General features: G+C 39.3%; 1 protein-coding gene across 5 annotated transcripts in view; it reads left to right on the forward strand.

Moving 5' to 3' along the window:
* The window catches only part of DOCK3 (dedicator of cytokinesis 3), a 467,343-nt gene that overhangs the window by 101,837 nt on the left and 346,279 nt on the right, over window positions 1-19,227 (forward strand). For all 5 annotated transcript variants that reach the window (XM_056129948.1, XM_056129950.1, XM_056129951.1 and 2 more), the window contains exon 3: window positions 15,456-15,496. In XM_056129948.1, the coding sequence (XP_055985923.1) occupies window positions 15,456-15,496 (41 nt within the window). The remainder of the gene's footprint in view (window positions 1-15,455; window positions 15,497-19,227) is intronic.

The raw sequence follows: 19,227 nt of genomic DNA on the forward strand, positions 1-19,227 counted from the left end.
AACCATCATTGAATTAGTGATCCCTTTTCTATTTCAGCTGCCTTCTTCCCCGGCTCATGAGGCAGGCTTCCAACTATGGAACAATATTCCTGGCCCTCGTGTCTACTGTCCTTGGATGTTAGTCTAATATTATGTTACTTTATATTTGACAAATGAGTGCAGTCATTCTATGTCTGTTTCTCTCTTTCAGATTCATTTCACTTAGCATAATACTCTCCATGACCATCAATTTAAAAGCATATTTCACGACTTCATCTTCCCTAACAGCTGCATAGGTGTATATTGTATAGGTGTACTAACGATTTTTTTAACGTTTTTTTAACCTATTGTATAGGTGTACTAACGTTTTTTTAACCAGTCATCTGTTCTGGGGCACTTGGTTGTTTCCAGATTCTGGCTATTGTGAACAGTGCTGTAATGAACATACAGATACAGATGTAATTTCTCCTATGCATTTTTTCACCCTCGGGATATATTCCACTTATTCTTTCTTCTTCCCCCTCCCCCCCCCTTTTGAACAACACCTTGTGGTGCTCAGTACTTATGAGTACTTACTCAGTACTTCGACTTTGTGCTTAGGACACCAGATGTGGTGCTGGGTATCTAACTGGGTGAGCTGCATATAAAGCAGCATTTTATTTATTTTATTATTTATTATTATTATTTAAATATTTTTATTAGTGAAACACCATGAGGTACAGTTGTAGACTTACAAATTTTTGTGCTTTGGTTTCGATTATACAATGATCAAACACCCATCCCTTGACCAGTGCCCATTTTCCACTACCATGGATCCCAGTATCCCTCCCACGCCCATCCCCCCCATCCCACCCTGTCTCTTTGGCAGGGCATTCCCTTTTGTTTTCTCTCTCTTTTTGGGTATTGTGGTCTGCAAAAAAGGCATTGAGTGGCAATCATGTACGGTCCATAGTCTACTTTCAATATGCATCTCCCATCCTGGGATGATCCTCCAAACACCCTTTATTTGGTGGTCCCTACTCTATCTGAGCTGCCCTTTCCCCTAGAATGACCGGCTGGCCTCTAAGCCATGGAGTAATCCTCCTGATACTGATCTCGGCTATTCTTGGGTATTAATCTCCTATTTTGTTACTTTATGTCCCCCAGATGAATACGAACTTTTTATGTCTATCCCTCTCTTTTTGACTCATTTCGCTTAGCATGATACTTTCCATGTAGTACCACTTGTATGTAAATTTCATGACTTCATCTTTTCTAAGAGCTACATAGTACTCCATTGTGTAGATGTACCAAAGTTTCTTTAACCAGTCATCTGTTCTCGGGCACTCAGGTTTTTTCCAGATTCTGGCTATTGTAAACAGTACTGCAATGAACAAACAAGTGCAGATGTCACTTCGACTATACATTTTTGCCTCTCTGGGATATATTCCCAGGAGTGGTATTGCTGGGTCAAATGGGAGCTCAATTTCTGATTTTTTGAGAATTGTCCATACTGTTTTCCAAAAGGGCTGAACCAGTCGGCATTCCCACCAACAGTGAAGAAGGGTCCCTTTCTCGCCACATCCATGCCAACACTGGTTGCTTTTGTTCTTTTGGATGTGGGCCAGTCTCTGAGGTGTGAGATGGTATCTCATTGTGGTTTTGATCTGCATCTCCCTGATGATTAATGATGTAGAGCATTTTCTCATGTGCTTTTTTGCCATTCGGGTTTCTTCTTTGAGAAAGTTTCTGTTCATTTCATTGGCCCATTTTTTGTGGGGTTGGATATTTTCTTCTTGTGGAGTTCAACCAGTACTTTATATATTCTTGATATCAACACCTTGTCAGATGTGTATTGGGTGAATATCCTTTCCCATTCTGTAGACTGTCTTTGTATTTTGGTCATTGTTTCTTTGGAGGTGCAGAAGCTTCTTAGTTTAAGATAGTCCCATTTATATATCTCTGTTTTCACTTGCTCAGCCAGTGGCATGACATCTTTGAAGATACCATTAGCTTCAATGTCATGGAGGGTTTTGCCAACTTTGTCTTCAATGTACCTTATGGTTTCCGGTCTGATGTTGAGGTCTTTAATCCATTTTGATCTTACTTTTGTACATGATGTTAGGCAGAGTTCGGAGCCCATTTTTTGGCATGTAGCCATCCAGAAAGAGTCTTTCCTTACTCCATTTCACATTTCTTGCACCTTTATCAAAGATTAGATGATCGTATGATTGAGGGGAGATGTCAGTATATTCAATCCTGTTCCACTGGTCTGCAGCTCTGCCTTTGTTCCAGTATCATGCTGTTTTAATTATTATTGCTTTGTAGTAGAGTTTGAATTTAGGGAGGTTAATTCCTCCCATTTTCTTTTTCCCAAGAATTGCTTCAGCTATTCGTGGGAACTTATTGTTCCATATGAATTTCAGGAGTGTTAGCTCCATTTCTTTGAAGAATGTCATGGTTGTCATATAGGGATTGCATTGAATTTGTACAATGCTTTGGGAAGTATTGCCATTTTGACAATGTTAACTCTCCCGACCCATGAGCAGGGGAGATCTTCCCATTTTCTCATGTCCTCTTTTATTTCCTGAAATAGCGTTTTGTAGTTTTCTTTGTACAGGTCCTTTACTTCCTTAGTTAAGCTGATTCCTAGGTACTTGATTTTCTGGGGCACAATTGTGAACGGGATTGTTTTTTTCATGTCACTTTCTTCTCTCTCACTGTTTGTGTATAGGAAAGCCATGAACTTTTGGGTATTGATTTATAGCCTGCAACTTTACTATACAAGTCTATTGTTTCTAAGAATTTCTTGGTGGTTCAATGCCTCTTTTGCAGACCACAACACCCAAACGGAGAGAGAGAACACAGGGGATTGTCCTGCCACAGAGGCAGGGGGGGATGGGGGGATGGGGGTGGGAGGGATATTATCCATGGTGGTGAAAAACGGGCACTGGTGGAGGGATGGGTATCTGATCATTGTATAATTGAAACCCAAGCACAAAAAAAATTGTAAATCTACAACTGTAAAAAAATAAATAAATAAAAATTAAAAAAAAAGGAATTTCTTGGTGGAGGTTATAGGGTTCTCTATGTATAGTATCATATCATCTGCGAATAGTGAGATCTTGATTTCTTCTTTCCTAACTGGATGCCCTTAGTATCTTTTTCTTGCCTAATCGCTATTGCAAGTACTTCCAGTACTATATTGAACAGCAGTGGAGAGAGTGGGCATCCTTGTCTCGTCCCTGATCTTAGAGGGAAGGCTCTCAGTTTTTCCCCATTGAGGATGATGCTTGCTGTAGGCTTGCGGTAGATGGCTTTAACTACATTGAGGAAAGTCCCCTCTATCCCCATTTTGGTGAGGGTTTTCATCATGAATGGGTGCTGGATCTTGTCAAATGCTTTCTCTGGATCTATTTATATGACCATATGGTTTTCATCTTTTCTTTTGTTGATATGATGGATTATGTTGATTGATTTCCGAACGTTAAACCATCCTTGCATCCCTGGGATGAATCCTACTTAGTCATGGTGTATGATCTTTTTTGATGAGTAGTTCGATTCTGTTTCCTAGTAGTTTGTTCAGGATTTTTGCATCTGTGTTCATCAGGGATATCGGCCTGTAATTCTCTTTCTTTGTGGTATCTCTGTCTGCTTTTGGTATCAGGGTAAAATATTTGCTTCGTAGAAACTGTTCGGAAGTGTTTTTGATATTTCAATTTCGTGGAAAAGCTTAAAGAGGATTGGGAGTAAGTCCTCTTTAAAGATTTGGAAGAATTCACTAGTGAATCCATCTGGGCCGGGACTTTTGTGCTTGGGGAGACTTTTTATTACCATTTCAATTTCCTTGATGGTGATAGGTCTGTTCAGGTATTTCAGGTCTTCTTGGTTTAGCCTTGGGAGACTGTAGGAGTCTAGGAATTTATCCATTTTCTCGAGGTTTTCATGTTCCGTGGCTTAAAGCTTCTCAAAGTACTCCCTGAGGGTCCTTTGAATTTCTGTAGTTTTTGTTGTAATGACCCCCTTTTCATTTCTGATTCAGTTTATTAGGGTTTTCTCTCTCCCTTTCTTTATGAGTTTTGCTAGAGGCTTATCAATCTTGTTAATTTTCCTGAAGAACCAGCTCTTCGTTTCATTGATCTTTCGGATTGTTTTTTGGGTTTCCATCTTGTTAATATCCACTCTGAGTTTTATTATTTCCTTCCTTCTGTTCAGATCGTGCTCCTTTTATTGGTTCTTCTCCATGCTCTTAAGCTGTGAGGTTAGGTTATTTATGTGTGCTCGCTCCTCCTTCCTGAGGAATGCTTGTCGAGCTATAAACTTTCCTCTTCACACAACTTTTGCTGTGTCCCATCAGTTTTGGTAACTCGTGCCCTCATTTTCATTCGTTTCTAGGAATCTTTTGATTTCCTCTCTAAGCCACTCGTTGTTCAATAGTGCACTGTTTAATTTCCAGGTGTTTGATTTAGTTTTCTGTTTTTGTGTGTGATTTACTTCTAATTTCAGCGCATTATGGTCTGAGAAGATTGTTGATACAATCTCTATCTTCTTAATTTTATGGAGGTATGTTTTGCGGCTCAGCATGTGGTCTATCTTGGAGAATGTTCCATGTACGCTTGAGAAGAATGTGTATTCAGCTTTTTGAGGATGAAGTGTCCTGTATATATCTACTAAGTCCCTTTCTTCCATTGTTTCCCTCAGATGAAGTATGTCCTTGCTAAGCTTGAGTCTGGTTGATCTATCAAGAGGTGATAAAGCAGTGTTGAAGTCTCCCATTAGTATTGTGTTGCTATTGATGTCTTTCTCCAACTCTATGAGTAGTTGTTTTAAGTACTTTGCTGATCCCTAATTAGGTGCATATACATTTAGTATTGCAAGTTCTTCCTGTTGTACAGATCCTCTGATCTATAAGAAATGGCCTCCACTTCTCTTGTGACCTTCTTCACTCTGAAATCGATGTGGTCTGATATTAGCATGGCTACCCCAGCTTTTTTATGGGAGCTGTTTGCTTGTAGGATTGTTTTTCAGCCTTTGACTCTGAGCCTGTGTTTGCTTTGACTATTGAGATGTGTTTCTTGCAGGCAGCAGAATGTTGGGTTCAATTTTCTAATCCATCCTGCCACTCTCTGTCTTCTAATTGGTGCGTTTAGCCCATTGACATTGAGAGAGATTATTGTTATGGGGTTTTGTCCCATTTTTCTGTTGAAATTTGGTGTATTTGAGGGGCCTGTCTTGTCTTAAAGTAGCCCATTTAGTTGTTCTTGTAACCATAGTTTTGAGTCTATGAAGTTCCTGAGCTGTTGTTTGTCTGTGAAACTGTGTGTTGTTCCTTCTGTTATGAATGAGAGTCTCGCTGGGTAAAGTATTTTTGGTGAGGCATTTATTTTATTGAGTTTTTTCACTATATTCCACCACTGTTTTTGGGCCATGGGGGTTTCATCAGACAAATCAGCTGTGAATTTTAAGGATGCTCCTTTGTAAGAAATTTCTTTCTTTGATCTTGCTGCTTTCAGAATTTTGTCTCTATCTAAGGTTTTGGTCATTTTGATCAGGATGTGTCTTGGGGTATTTTTATTCGGATTTCTTCTAGCTCGTACCCTTCGGGCCTCCTGAATGTGGTCACAAGTTTTCTTCAGCTCTGGAATCGTTGTAGCAATGATGTCTTTGACAGTTTCTTCTTCAGTAAGGTTTTCTTCCTGTCCCTCTGGGACGCCAATAATTCTTTTGTTACCCCTCGTGGCTTCATCACGATCTTCTCTTGCCATCTGTTACCGAATTGTGAGTCTCTTTCCCATTTTATGCTCTTTTTTGGATAGTCTCTGAACGTCATCTTCGAGCTCTCTGATTCTGTTCTCAGCAGCAGTTACTCTGCTGCAGAGGCCTTCCACTGAGTTTTTCAATTCTCCTACAGCCATGGACTTTTGGGTATTGATTTTATAGCCTGCCACGTTACTATACAAGTCTATTGTTTCTAGGAGTTTCTTGGTAGAGATTTTAGCGTTCTCTAAGTATAGTATATATGATATGTATATATATGTATATATGTATACATATAGTATATATGACATCTGCGAATAGTGAGATCTTGATTTCTTCCTTTCCTACCTGAATGCCCTTAATATCTTTTTCTTGCCTAATCGCTATTGCAAGTACTTCCAGTACTATATTGAACAGCAGTGGAGAGAGTGGGCATCCTTGTCTCGTCCCTGATCTTAGAGGGAAGGCTCTCAATTTTCCCCCATTGAGGATGATGCTTGCTGTAGGCTTGTGGTAGATGGCTTTAACTACATTGAGGAAAGTCCCCTCTATCCCCATTTTGGTGAGGGTTTTCATCATAAACGGGTGCCGGATCTTGTCAAATGCTTTCTCTGGATCTATTTATATGACCACATGGTTTTTTATCTTTTCTTTTGTTGATATGATGGATTATGTTGATTGATTTCCGAACGTTAAACCATCCTTGCATCCCCGGGATGAATCCTACTTGGTCATGGTGTATGATCTTTTTGATGAGTAGTTGAATCCTATTTGCTAGTATTTTGTTGAGAATCTTCATATCCATGTTCATCAGGGATAGAGGCCTGCAGTTTTCTTTTCTTGTGGTGTCTTTTTTTCCTTTTGGTATTAGATATGGGCTTCGTAGAAACTGTTTGGGAGAGTTTCTGTTTTTTCAATTTCCTGGAAAAACTTGAGAAGGACTGGCAGTAGGTCCTCTTTAAATGTTTGGAAAATTTCACTAGTGAATCCATCTGAACCTGGGCTTTTGTTTTTGGGAAGACTTTTGATTACAGTTTCAATTTCCTTGATGTTAATAGGTCTATTCAAGTACTTTAGATCTTTTTGATTCAGCTTTGGGAGATGATAGGTATCCAGAAATTTATCCATTTCTTCTAGGTTCTCTTGTTTCGTGGCATACAGACTTTCAAAGTAGTCTCTGATGAGCTTTTGAATTTCTTTGGTTTCTGTTGTGATATCCCCCTTCTCATTTCTGATTCGGTTTATTAGGGTTCTCTCTCTCTCTCTTTCTTTGTGAGTGTTGCTAGTTGTTTATCTATCTTGTTTATATTCTCGAAGAACCAGCTCTTGGTTTCATTGATCTTTCGGATTGTTTCTTTGGTTTCCATGTCATTGATTTCTGCTCTAAGTTTTATGATCTCTTTCGTTCTGCCTGATTTGGGCTCTTTCTGTTGATCCTTTTCTAAGGTCTTGAGCTCTGAAGTCAAGTTGTTTAAGTGCATCCTTTCTTCTGTCCTGAGAAATGCTTGTAGAGCTATAAATTTTCCCCTTAAGACAGCTTTCGTTGCATCCCATAAGTTCTGGTAGCTCGTGTCTTCATTCTCATTTGTTTCCAGGTATCTTGTGATTTCGTCCTTGACTTCGTTCCTGACCCACTCATTGTTCATAATTGTGTTGTTTAATTTCCAGGTGTTTGACTTGGTTCTCTGTGTCTGTGTATGATTCACTTCTGTCCTCAGTACATTGTGGTCTGAAAAGATGGTTGATACTGTTTCTATCTACCTGATTCTATTGAGGTATATTTTGTGGCCTAGCACATGGTCTATTTTGGAAAATGTTCCATGTGCACTGGAGAAGAATATGTATTCTTTCTTTTTGGGATGTAAATCTCTGTATAGGTCTATAAGCCCTTTCTTTTCTATTTCTTCTTTCAAAGCCAATGTTTCCTTGTTGAGTTTCATTCTTGTTGATCTATCCAGAGGTGATAAGGCGATGTTGAAGTCTTTTGCTACTATTGTGTTGTTAGCAATGTCCTCCTTAAAATTTGTTAGTAGTTGTTTTAAATATTTAGCTGTTCCTTCATTAGGTGCGTATACATTTAAGAGTGTGATTTCTTTCTGTTGTACGTATCCTTTGATGAAGAGAAAAGGCCTTCACTGTCCCTTCTCAACTTTTTCAACCTGAAATTGATGTTGTCAGATACTAGTATGGCGATCCCAGATTTTTTGAGGGAGCTGTTTGCTTGCAGGATTGTTTTCCATTCTTTGACTTTGAGTCTGTGTTTGCTGTGACTGTTGAGATGAGTTTCTTTTAGGCAGCAGAATGTTGGGTTCTGTTTCTGAATCCATTTTGCTACTCTGTGTCTCTTAATTGGTGAATTTAGACCATTGACATTGAGAGATATTATTGTTACAGGGTTTTGTGTTATCTTTCTGTAAGGGTCTGTTGTGCTTGTAGGATTTGTCTTATCTTATAGTAGCCCCTTTAGCCCTTGTTTTAGGTTTGGTTTTGAGTCTGTGAAGTTCCTGAGCTGCTGTTTATCTAGAAAATAGTGTACCGTTCCTTCGAGTTTGAGCGAGAGTTTAGCCGGATAGAGTATTCTTGGTGAAGCGTTCATTTCAGTGAGTTTTTTCACTATCCCACCATTGCTTTCGGGCTTGGAGGGTTTCCTCTGATAGGTCTGCTGTGAATCTAAGCGGTGCTCCTTTCTATGTGATTTCCTTCTTTGACCTTGCTGCTTGCAGTATTGTGTGTCTATCGGCGGCATTGATCATTCAAACTATGATATGTCTTGGAGTGTTTTTGTTATGGTCTCTTTTAGCTGACACCCTTCGGGCTCCTTGAATCTAAATGGCTGCATCGTTGAATTCTGAGAATTTTTCAGCAATGATTTGTTTGACCATGGCTTTTTCATTGGGATTGTTTCCCTGATCTTCTGGGACTCCTATGATTCTAATGTTGTTCCTCTTGGAATCATCTCCTAGGACTCTGATTCGCTCTTGAGCTATTTTGAGGTCTCTTGCCATTGTTTGTTGTTGCCTGTTGGCTTGATGCAGCTGATCTTCCAGCTCACTGATTCTTTCTTCAGCTGTGGTCATCCTACTTTTGAGGGCACAGACCGAGTTTTTTATTTCATCTATGGAATCTATGATTCGTGACATTTCTGTGCGTAGCTTTCCAATTTCTGCTCTCATTTCATTTCTTCCTGGATTTTCTCGATTGTCCGATCCATTGTTTCTTTCATGTCCTCCTTCAATTTACTGAATATCTGTCTGTTTCACTGAGCTCATTGAACATCTTCATGACTAAATATCTGAATTCTTTGTCAGAGAGGTCCCTTAGGTGAGTAGCACCTACAGAGGATTCTGGACTCTTTTCATCGTCCTCCCCACGTGGTGGGGATTTGTGTTGTTTCTTCATGTTGGTGTGTAGGTATGGGGACTAGATTTCTTGGTATGACTGAACTACCTGCGACCGTGTGAGAGTTGATCCGCCTAAAATTAGGCCACGCCCACTTCTACCAAAGCCACACCCCTTCCGAAGAGGCCACGCCCCCACGGGAACCAGGTGTGTGTGTGTGTGTGTGTGTGTGTGTGTGTGTGGTGAAGGAAGGGTTGGGGAGGAGACCTGCGGAGCAGCGTTGGTCCGCTCAGGTCCGCTTTTGTTCCAGCGTCCGAGAGGACGCCTGGGTCCTTGCAGGACGAAAGCCAAGTCCCGAATTTGAATGCTGGCGGGCGGACTGACCTGGATGGAGAGGAGACAGGCGGAGCAGTACTGGGGGCGGGCGAGCAGGAAGGGGCTCAGGTCCGCAGCATTTTAACTCCAGAACTATTCCTAAGTTCTGGCAAGTACTGAATTTTTTTTTTACCTGCATCTGGCAGTGCCCAGGGATTACCTCTAGTTCTGCACATTCAGGGATCACTCTTTTTTTTCTATAGTTGCTGGTTTTATGTATGTATATATATATATATACACACACACACACACACATACATATATATACATATATTAACTTTATTGTATCGCTGTGAGATAGTTACAAACTTTTATGTTTGGGTTACAATCACACAATGATCAAACACCCATCTCAGTGATCACTCTTGGCAGAGTTCCAGGGACCATCTGTAATGCCTTGGATTAAACCTGGGTCAGTTATGTGCAAGTCAAGTTCCTTACCTGCTGTGCTATCTCTCTGGCCCCAACCACTATCGCCATGATTTTGCCTGTTCTAGTCATATTGTTGGAATCATACAGTATTTTGATTTTTAAAATATACTTATTTAGTACTACACACTTAATATTCCTCAGTCCTTTTTCTGTATCCCGATAGCTTATTTTTATTGTTGGATAATATCACAGTGTTTATGAATATGTGATAATTTGTTATAGTTTGTAATCTTGTAATATGAATAAACCTGATATAAACATGTATGCAGGTCTTGTGTATATATGTTTTTACAACTTAATTGAATAAGGAGTGACACTGACGAATTTTATGCCAACAGTATACTTAATTTTTAGAAAAAATTCCAAATTATCTTTCAAATTGGCTCTACCATTTTGGATGAATGAATAAGAGTTTATGTCAGAGTCTCACTAAATTTTGTGGTGTGGGTGTTTTGGATTTGGATCACAATAAGTAGTAGTCTTATTGTTTTGGTTTTAAATTGCTAAATCACGTGTGATGTAAATAATTTTTTCATATGTTTATTTACTGTATGTATATCTTTTCCTTTGGTGAGGTGTCTATTAAAGTGCTTTGACAGTATGTTAATTTCATTTTTCTGTTTATTGTTTAAAAAATTGATGTAGTGTAGTATTTTCCTGGCAGAGGAACTCAGGTGTGTGGGACACAGGACTGAGATCTCCAAGCCTGCTCGGTTCGGGACTGGGCCTTCCAGTAGTGAGACAATGTAACCCCATCAACGGCCAGGATCCAGAGACTATAACACCAAGCTCCCAGAAGTGCGCGGCCGCATTTGCAGCCACATGTCTTCTTATTCTCTAGTTCTCGCTTTCAGAGAACCCGGCAGTAGCTGGTAGGCTACTGAGAGTATCATACCAGCACATATGCCTGAATAGGAACACCTGTAAAGTTTATTTGTCTTTTCAGGCTACTGAGAATATCCCACCCACATGGTAGAGCCTGGAAAGCTATCCGTGGTGTATTCAATATGCCAAATCCAGTAGATACAATGGTTCTCATTCTCCTGACCTGGAATACGGCAGCATTAAGAAGGATGTGGAAGGAGAGACTGATAAAATCTCAAGACCGAACTAGACTGCCAAAACGAAGAAAGACAAAAATGACTGACTGTACTTTCAATGCACATATGCTGGCATCTGATGCATCAGTCGAGGACCTGATGGCACAAGCGTGAAAAATCAAGTACAACATCATTGGTTTGACTGAGATGAGAAGGTATCAAACGTCACACCATTTTCGACCCTGGAGGAGAACTGTTCCTTGGAACATGCAACAAAAGAGGCATCGGTGGTGTTGGTGTTCTTGTCAACACGAACTGAGCCATGAGCATTGATTCATTGGAATGCCTAACAACACAAATCAGAAGATTGCACTTGAATAGATGTGGCTCACAGCCGGCAGTTTCTATCTTTGTTGTCTACGCACCAACATCCAATTATGATGAAGGAGAAATTGAGAAGTTCTACATGGATCTGGAGAAGTTCTATAAAGAAGACCACACCTTCTACAAGATCATTGTTGGTGATTTTAATGCCAAGATAGGACCAAGAAGATCATTGGGACATTGGGACGCATGGCCTAGAATGGAACAAACAGGGTGACAGACTGTCTGAGTTTATCATGTTGACCAAGACCACCCATGGTAACTCACAGTTCCAGAAGGCCGAATCTAAACGTTGGACATGGGAGTCTCCTGGTGGATGGTTCCACAATGAAATTGACCACATCATATTCAATTGACAGTTTTTCTTGACTGATGTCACTGTTATCCCAAAATTCCAAACGGGATCGGACCACCATCTCCTTTGTGCAAAATTCTACTTCACAGAGCGGGGAGAAAGGAATGCAAAGTTTAAGAAGAGAACTCCCAGAATGACCACCAACTGAGAGCTCTTTGGCTCTGTTGTGGCAACATGGGAAGATGCTTTCATTGACAACATTGATGAGGAATACAATCAACTGGTTCAGCGCCTCCATGATCGTGCGAGGAACACCGAGAGAGATAACCACAAAAAAATGCCTGTCTTCGAAAACTTTTTAAAAAAAATTTTCATTAGTGAGACAACATGAGGTATAGTTGTAGACTTACAAATTTTTTGTGCTTGGGTTTCAATTATACAATGATCAAATACCCATTCCTCCACCAGTGCCCATTTTCCACCACCACGGATCCCAGTATCCTTCCCACCCCCCATCTCCCACATCCCACCCTGCCTCTGTGGCAGGGCATTTCCTTTTGGAAAACCCTTGAGCTTATTCGCCAACGTGGCTTGGTGCATGCCTCAGGCAACCGCAAGCGAACATCCGAGCTTGCAAAGCAGTGCAGAGACACGATCAAGGAAGTCCTGAAGGAGACAAGAGCAGCAGTGCTGGTAGATGCGGCAGAAGCCGGGAAAAGCATTTGTAATGCCTGCCTATCCTTCATCCACTACAAGAAAAGATGACTGTCCTCCGACGTCCTGATGGATCTATCACATCTTCAAGAAGGGCATTGGAGATTATTCATGACTTCTACTCAGATCTCTTTAATAGCCACATCCACCTGCCCACATACCAAATTCTGCAGGATGGATATGTCATTCCCAATGTTCTCCCTTTTGAAATCTGACACGCCGTCTCGTTGGTAAAGAAACAAAGAGCACCTAGCCCAGACAAGGTCAGACCTGGACACCTGAAGAACCTACTGTCAGTACTCATCAATACGCTGGCTCGGCTCTTCACACGCTACCTGTCTGAATGCAAGGGCCGACCCGGGTTCAAATCCCAGCATCCCTTATGGTCCCCTGAGCACCACCAGGAGTAAATCCTGAGTGCAGAGCCAGGAGTAACCTCTGAGCATGTCTGGGTGTGACCCAGAAAGCAAAAAATAAAAAAGGACCACATATGAGTAAGGTCATCTAGTAAATGTGTTTCTCCTCCCTACTTCACTTATCATGATCCACTCCAGTTCTAGCCATGTTACAGCAGAGGACAAGTATTCATTTTTTCTTACAACTGAGTAATAGACTATTGTGTATCTATGTAATATCTTCTTTATTGGGCACTTGAGTTATTTCCAGATCTACGTAAACAGAGGTATGCATATGTCTTTTAAAATTAGCATTTTTGTTTTGGGATAGCTACATGTGAATGGAATTGTTGAGTTATATGGTAATTCTATTTTTAATTTTTGAGAAATTTTCACAGTGTTTTGACAGAGGTTGAGCCAGTTTTCTCAGACAGTGGAGAACTACTACCTTTGCCAGCACTTGTTCCTGACATTATGATATATGATGAATATTTTTTCATGTGCCTTTTGGTCAACTGTATGTCTTCTTTGAAATGTTCATTTATTTCTACTACCTAATTCTTCACTTTATTTGTTAATTGGATTTTGGGAGTGCTTTTTTGAGGGAAGGGGCAAACTCCCAAACAGTGCTTAGGGACCTAAGTGTCACCTCTGGTGATAACCCACCAACAGGGTCAAATGGTTCAATGCTTGGCCTGGTGTGGTAATACTACTTGGGTCCAGAGTGCTGGGAGCCACTAGACCCATTCTAGCAATGCTTAGGAACCACCAGGACCATACCTGGCATTGCTAAGGAACTTCCAGGACTGTACGAGGTGGTTCTTAGGGAACCATGCAGTGATGGGGATTGAACCTGGGACCCTTTGCATGCAAGCTATCTATTATATTCTTTGAGCTTTGTTGCTAGCTCTTTTGTGAGTGCTTTTTATTTATATCTTTGTCAGACATGTAAAATGCCATCCAGGTATACTTAAATTTGGTGCATTGGCCTTGCCAAACATTTGTAACCTCACGACACAGGACATTATTCAGTTCTACCTGACCTTGCACTATAAAGTTGCGGCCAGAAGCTGACAAATATAAATCCCATGGTAACTAACAGGTCTCCTAGGTGCTATCTATAACTGGCTTATATATTTTAGACAATAATCCTTTATGAGATAATTCATAAATATTTTCTACCAGTCTGTGGCTTGCCTTCTCATTATCTTGGTAGTGAAATTTTTTGTTTGTTTTTGGGCTACACCTGACTTGGAGCTCAGGGATCACTCTCAGTGGGCTCAGGGGACAATATGGCGTGCTGGGGATTAAACCCAGGTCAACCTTATGCAAAGGCAAGCACATTACCCACTGTACTATCTTTCTGGTCCTTTCTTGTGATTTTAATGAAGTGTGATATGACTTTAAAGGTGTGACTTTCTGTATTTTCCAGTCTTGTTAATTTATCTGTTTATTTGTCTTTAAAAATTATCAAAATTATCTCAGTTATGATAATTTTAATCTTATATAATCATAAAATCAGGTGGTTTGACTCATTTTAATTTCTTCTTTTGAAAATTGTTTTGGCTATTACACTTATTGCTTTTTACACATAAATTTTAGAAAAAACAAAATGTAAATATATATCTAGTGTATATATTATTATTTGTTTTTTTTTCCATTTTTTACTGAAAGATTTTATACTTTTAATAGAACTTACCACCACTATCAAAGTTATTTTATCATCTCACCATCAAAACGATTCCCTTAGGAACAGGACTGTGGCTCAGTGATAAGTACATGTCTTGGAATCAGTTCCTGGCACTGCCCCCCTCTCACCCACCCTCGCCCCCACACACATATCAAAACGACCCCTCTACCCTTCTACCTAATACTCATTAACAGTATACCCAAGACCTCTGGCCCCTCTTCCCCCGTTGCTTCCCTTTCTCTTCTTCATTCCCACCTAGATTTATTTTCTTCTTTGTGTTTCTCCTCCCTGTACTCTAGGGTCAAGAATGATCTTGGCATCTCCACTTTAAAACATTGTGTGGAATTGTTTCTTTTATATCCCAGCAGAGAAACTATAGCAAAACTCTGAAAAATTAGATTGAAATTGGGAGAAGTAGTCAGTACATTTTCCTTTCTTAGAAGGAAAGAAAAGATTACTTATAAAGTATAGTTGAACCTTTTGTTAATTCTGTATTAATGGTAAGAGGGACCAAATAGGACAAGAATGTCAAATTTAGTAACTGTGAGGTTAAGATATGAAGGTAGGTCAGCTAAGTGCAAGGAACATTAAAGGAGACAAAATCTGGATCACTCCCTATTTGCTATCTTATGTAGAGATATCTTGGAACTTTTCTGCCCCTGAATCTTCCATCTGGAAATTTTCTTGAACTAAATTTCCTCTGAGTTATTATGTTTTTCTTTTGGTTTTTTGACCACACCTGATCATTCCTGGGAGTAGACTTAGTTCTACTGGGGATAGAACCTGGGTTTGCTGCATGCATGTACTTACCTCCTGTATTATCTCTCTGACCTGAATTCTTTTTAAATATTATATCATATTTAGTTGCAAGGATTTTGTGCCCTTTCACGAAGATTGGGAATGTTTTGCTTATTCTGACTGTTCTTTTAGGAGTAAGCGACTCACAATGAAGTCAAATTTAGTGTGCTTTTACTAGAAAGTTTTACTTTCATTTTCTTCCTTAAACACTTCTATTATGTCTCTGAAAGAAAATAGCAGCATGAAGATTTTAATAACCTTTGTATGCTTTGTTTTAGGTTGGTACAGAGGAGTTTCAACAAAAAAACCAAATGTAAAGGTAATTAAAGTTTATTGTTATATTTTCTAATGTAGGAAGCTACCTAGTATTTTTTGAAATATAAAAAAATTTTTGTTAACTTTTTACAATATCCCCACTCATTCTTTCCATTACAGAACTTTATCAAACTTTGTTTCAGGAGTATTAAAATCTTTTAAAAACAGATTATACTAGTACATGGGAAGGTTAAATGAAGTACAAATAAAATAATAGTCAAAATTTTCTGTTTAGTTTTTGTGTCATACTCAGCAGTACTCAGGGTTTACTCCTGGGGAGCTGGAGTGGTGTGGTGCTGGAGTGCTGGGGATTGAACCCAGATCAGCTGCATGTTGCTTGATATACTCTCTTTCCAGCCAGTAGACAAAATTTTAAAAAGGTAGGGGAGCTAATGGTGCTCCATAGGTGGTAGGGTACCTGCCTTGCAATGAATCCTTATTCTGTGTTTCTCTGTTTCTCTGTGTTTGATCCCTGGCACCATATCGTTCTTCAGCTAGATGTGGCACCCCCCCACCCAAAAATGAACATATGATTGTAGCTGAAAAATTTATTTGTAAATGTATGTTAATATTTGATAAAAATTAAATGGACACATTCTTAGACCTAATCCTTTGAACCATGTGATATTTTTTAATTGAAGTACATACTACATACTTTTAGTAATGTTCAATTATATATATATCTGTTTATGCTACTGTGATTTTTTTTTAAGTTTTGGGCCACACTGGTGGTGCTCAAGGCATACTCCAGGTTTTGTGTGCAGGGAACAGGAAACACTCTTGACAGTGCTCAAGGGACTGTATGTCATACTGGGGATCGAACCCAGGTTGGCTGTGTGCAAGTAAAGCTCCCTGCTCACTGTACTGTCTCTTCAGCTCCCTATACATAATTGTTAGAATATCAATTTAAGTAACACTTAAATTTTCGGAGCTGTAGAGTAAATTTTGCTTATTGTTATTATTGGCCGCTTGGTCAATGAAGTATCACTGTCACTGTCACTGTCCTCCTGTTGTTCATCGATTTGCTCGAGTGGGCCCAGTAACATCGTGAGACTTGTTGTTACTGTGTTTGGCATATCAAATATATCACGGGGAGCTTGCCAGGCTTTGCCATGAGGGCAGGATACTCTCGGTAGCTTGCTGGGCTCTCCAAGAAGGGCGGCGGAATCGAACTTGGGTTGGCTGAATAGTCTCATTCTTTTCTCTGGGGTATCGGTTCCACATGCCCCAGTGAATAAAGTTCAGGTTCCTGAGACCAGCAGCCGCTTCCCTGCTGGGTCCCCGGGAGCTGCCCCCCAGTGTTCGTGGACGGGGGTCCCTGTGGGAGCAAGGGGGAGGGATAGACAGCCCAAATGACAGAAATCAGCTCCTAGCTAACTTCTGGTCAATGAAGTATACAGAATATATTTTTTATTGGTAACTATAATACCATAATTATCTTTTTCAGTGATACATTTGTAAAAGTTTCTTTTGCTTAGTTTCTTCTGCTTATGTCAATAATAAAAGCTTTAATGTTTTCTTATAGATTAATATTTAACTAATTATTAATTAACTAATTATTAATTAATATTTAATAGACGTTACTGGGCCTGCTCGAGCAAATCAATGAACAGCGGGAGGATAGTGCTACAGTGCTATATTTTCTTATATAGAATAAGAAGAATATTACTACGTTAACAAAAACTATTTAGAATTCTACCTATTAGTTTGACAACAGAATTACTTATTTTAATAGAGCAATTATTGTAGAATACATTATTTTTATATTTACTTCCTTAAACGCAAGGCTTTTTGCCACTGTTGATATTTTAGGTCAGATAATTTGTGTTGCAGGGATACTGTCTTGTGTAGGATACTGTCTGTGCATAATAGGATGGTAGCAGCGTAGAGAAATTCTTTATTCAATAGATTTCAGTAATTCCTCTTTCCAAATTTTAACAATGAATAACCATCTTCAGACATTGCCAGAAAACACAGGTGTGGTGGTGATGCTGGTAAAATTGTCCCTGTTGGAGAACCATAGCTTATGAGTATATTCCTTGTATCTATATATTTTAAAATAACATTGTATAATATTCCATAACTGTTAGGCATGCATTATTATAAATCGGTATCTGTATGTTACATTAAATTCATCACTAAAAAGTCCAGTTTTATCACACTTTCAGTTATTTCCATCTCAGGAATGCATAAGCATAAATTATTTTGATGGTTTAAAAATTGTAAAGCTCCTTTTTAATGATATCCCATGCCATGTACTTGTGGGAATTGTGTTGTTGGCCACCTCACCATCTTGATTGTAATACTAGTGTTTGGGCATCACTGTAGAGATGATGCTGACTAAAATTGTTATTAAAATATCAAACAGAGGTAGAGTATGAGGCTTGAAAACCATGTTGTATGAGATGTAAATGATATCTTTAAAATATTATTTAATATTGTACAATTAAATCTTCCACAATGTAGAGGATTCCTTTAATATTTAGAGAAATTTAAAAATCTTTTTTTTCCTGTGCTTTCACTGGTATCATCTTAGCAGTTATACTGCATTATTATCTGTGGCTGTAATCATCTGAGACACAACTAATTCAAATGTCCAAGAAAATTTGCTTCTATGCCTGGCATCCAGATAGGAATGGCTGGAAGTCTGTCCCTATCTGACCACTGAAATAGCTTTTCCTTCAGGTCTAAAAGTTACTTCCTTTCCTTTCCCCAACAGGTTAATTAGAATTCTATTTTATGTTATTTGGGGTTGGGAGTTGGAAAGCATACGCAGGGAACTTAATCTAGTCTAGTCCAGAACCAGATTACTTCCAGCAGTGTCAGGGACCCATGCAGTGCTAGGGAATTGCACACAAGTTTTTCAGAGGCAAAACATATGATCTAACCATTTGAGCTATCTCCTCGGCTTCCTCAGAGTTCTAGTGTAGAATAAAGTGCCTAGAATCTATTTCTAGATTGTTTCTACAACAAAAGATTTAGAGTGTGAGAAGGATGGTTTTATGATTAATGCCAGCAGTGATTTTATAAGCTAATCAAAAGGAACCAAGTTACACAAACATAAAGTGAATGTTGGAGCTCATTTTATGTGATCAAGCTTCTGTAATTACTTGCCTTTGATTTGATGTGGTACTTATGATATTGTGTGTTTTGGTTATATCATCCGCATTCTAGATTCCTATATTATTGTAGCCTTTATTAGCAACACATAGCGGCATACCTCTTAGTTCTTATATTTATATTATATTAAACTTTTAAAACTAAGTAAAAAAATAGTATTAAAAATTAAGTTTAAGGATCAGACAGATAGTACAGCAGATACTATGCATGCGGCTGACCCAGTTTCCATAGCTAGCATCCCATATGTTTCCCTGTGCACTGTCTGAGTGCAGAGGCAGGAGTAACCCCTAAGCATAACTGGGTGTGGCTCAAAAAACAAAACAAATCAAAAGTTGTAGTAGTATTATTTTATGAAACCACAGTGAAAATTCTCCAATACTTATAAAACATCACTGTCACTGTCACTGTCACCCTGTTGTTCATCGATTTGCTCGATAGGGCCCAGTAACGTCTCCATCGTGAGACTTGTTATTACTGTGTTTGGCATATTGAATACGTCATGGGTAGTTTGCCAGGCTTTGCCAAGCGGGCGAGATACTCTCGGTAGCTTTCCGGGCTCTCTGAGAGGGGTGGAGGAATCCAACTCGGGTCGGCCATGTTGGCTGCGTGCAAGGC

The sequence above is a fragment of the Sorex fumeus genome, unplaced genomic scaffold, assembly GCF_029834395.1.
Source record: "Sorex fumeus unplaced genomic scaffold, SorFum_2.1 ptg000072l, whole genome shotgun sequence".
NCBI classification, from domain to species: Eukaryota; Metazoa; Chordata; class Mammalia; order Eulipotyphla; family Soricidae; genus Sorex; species Sorex fumeus.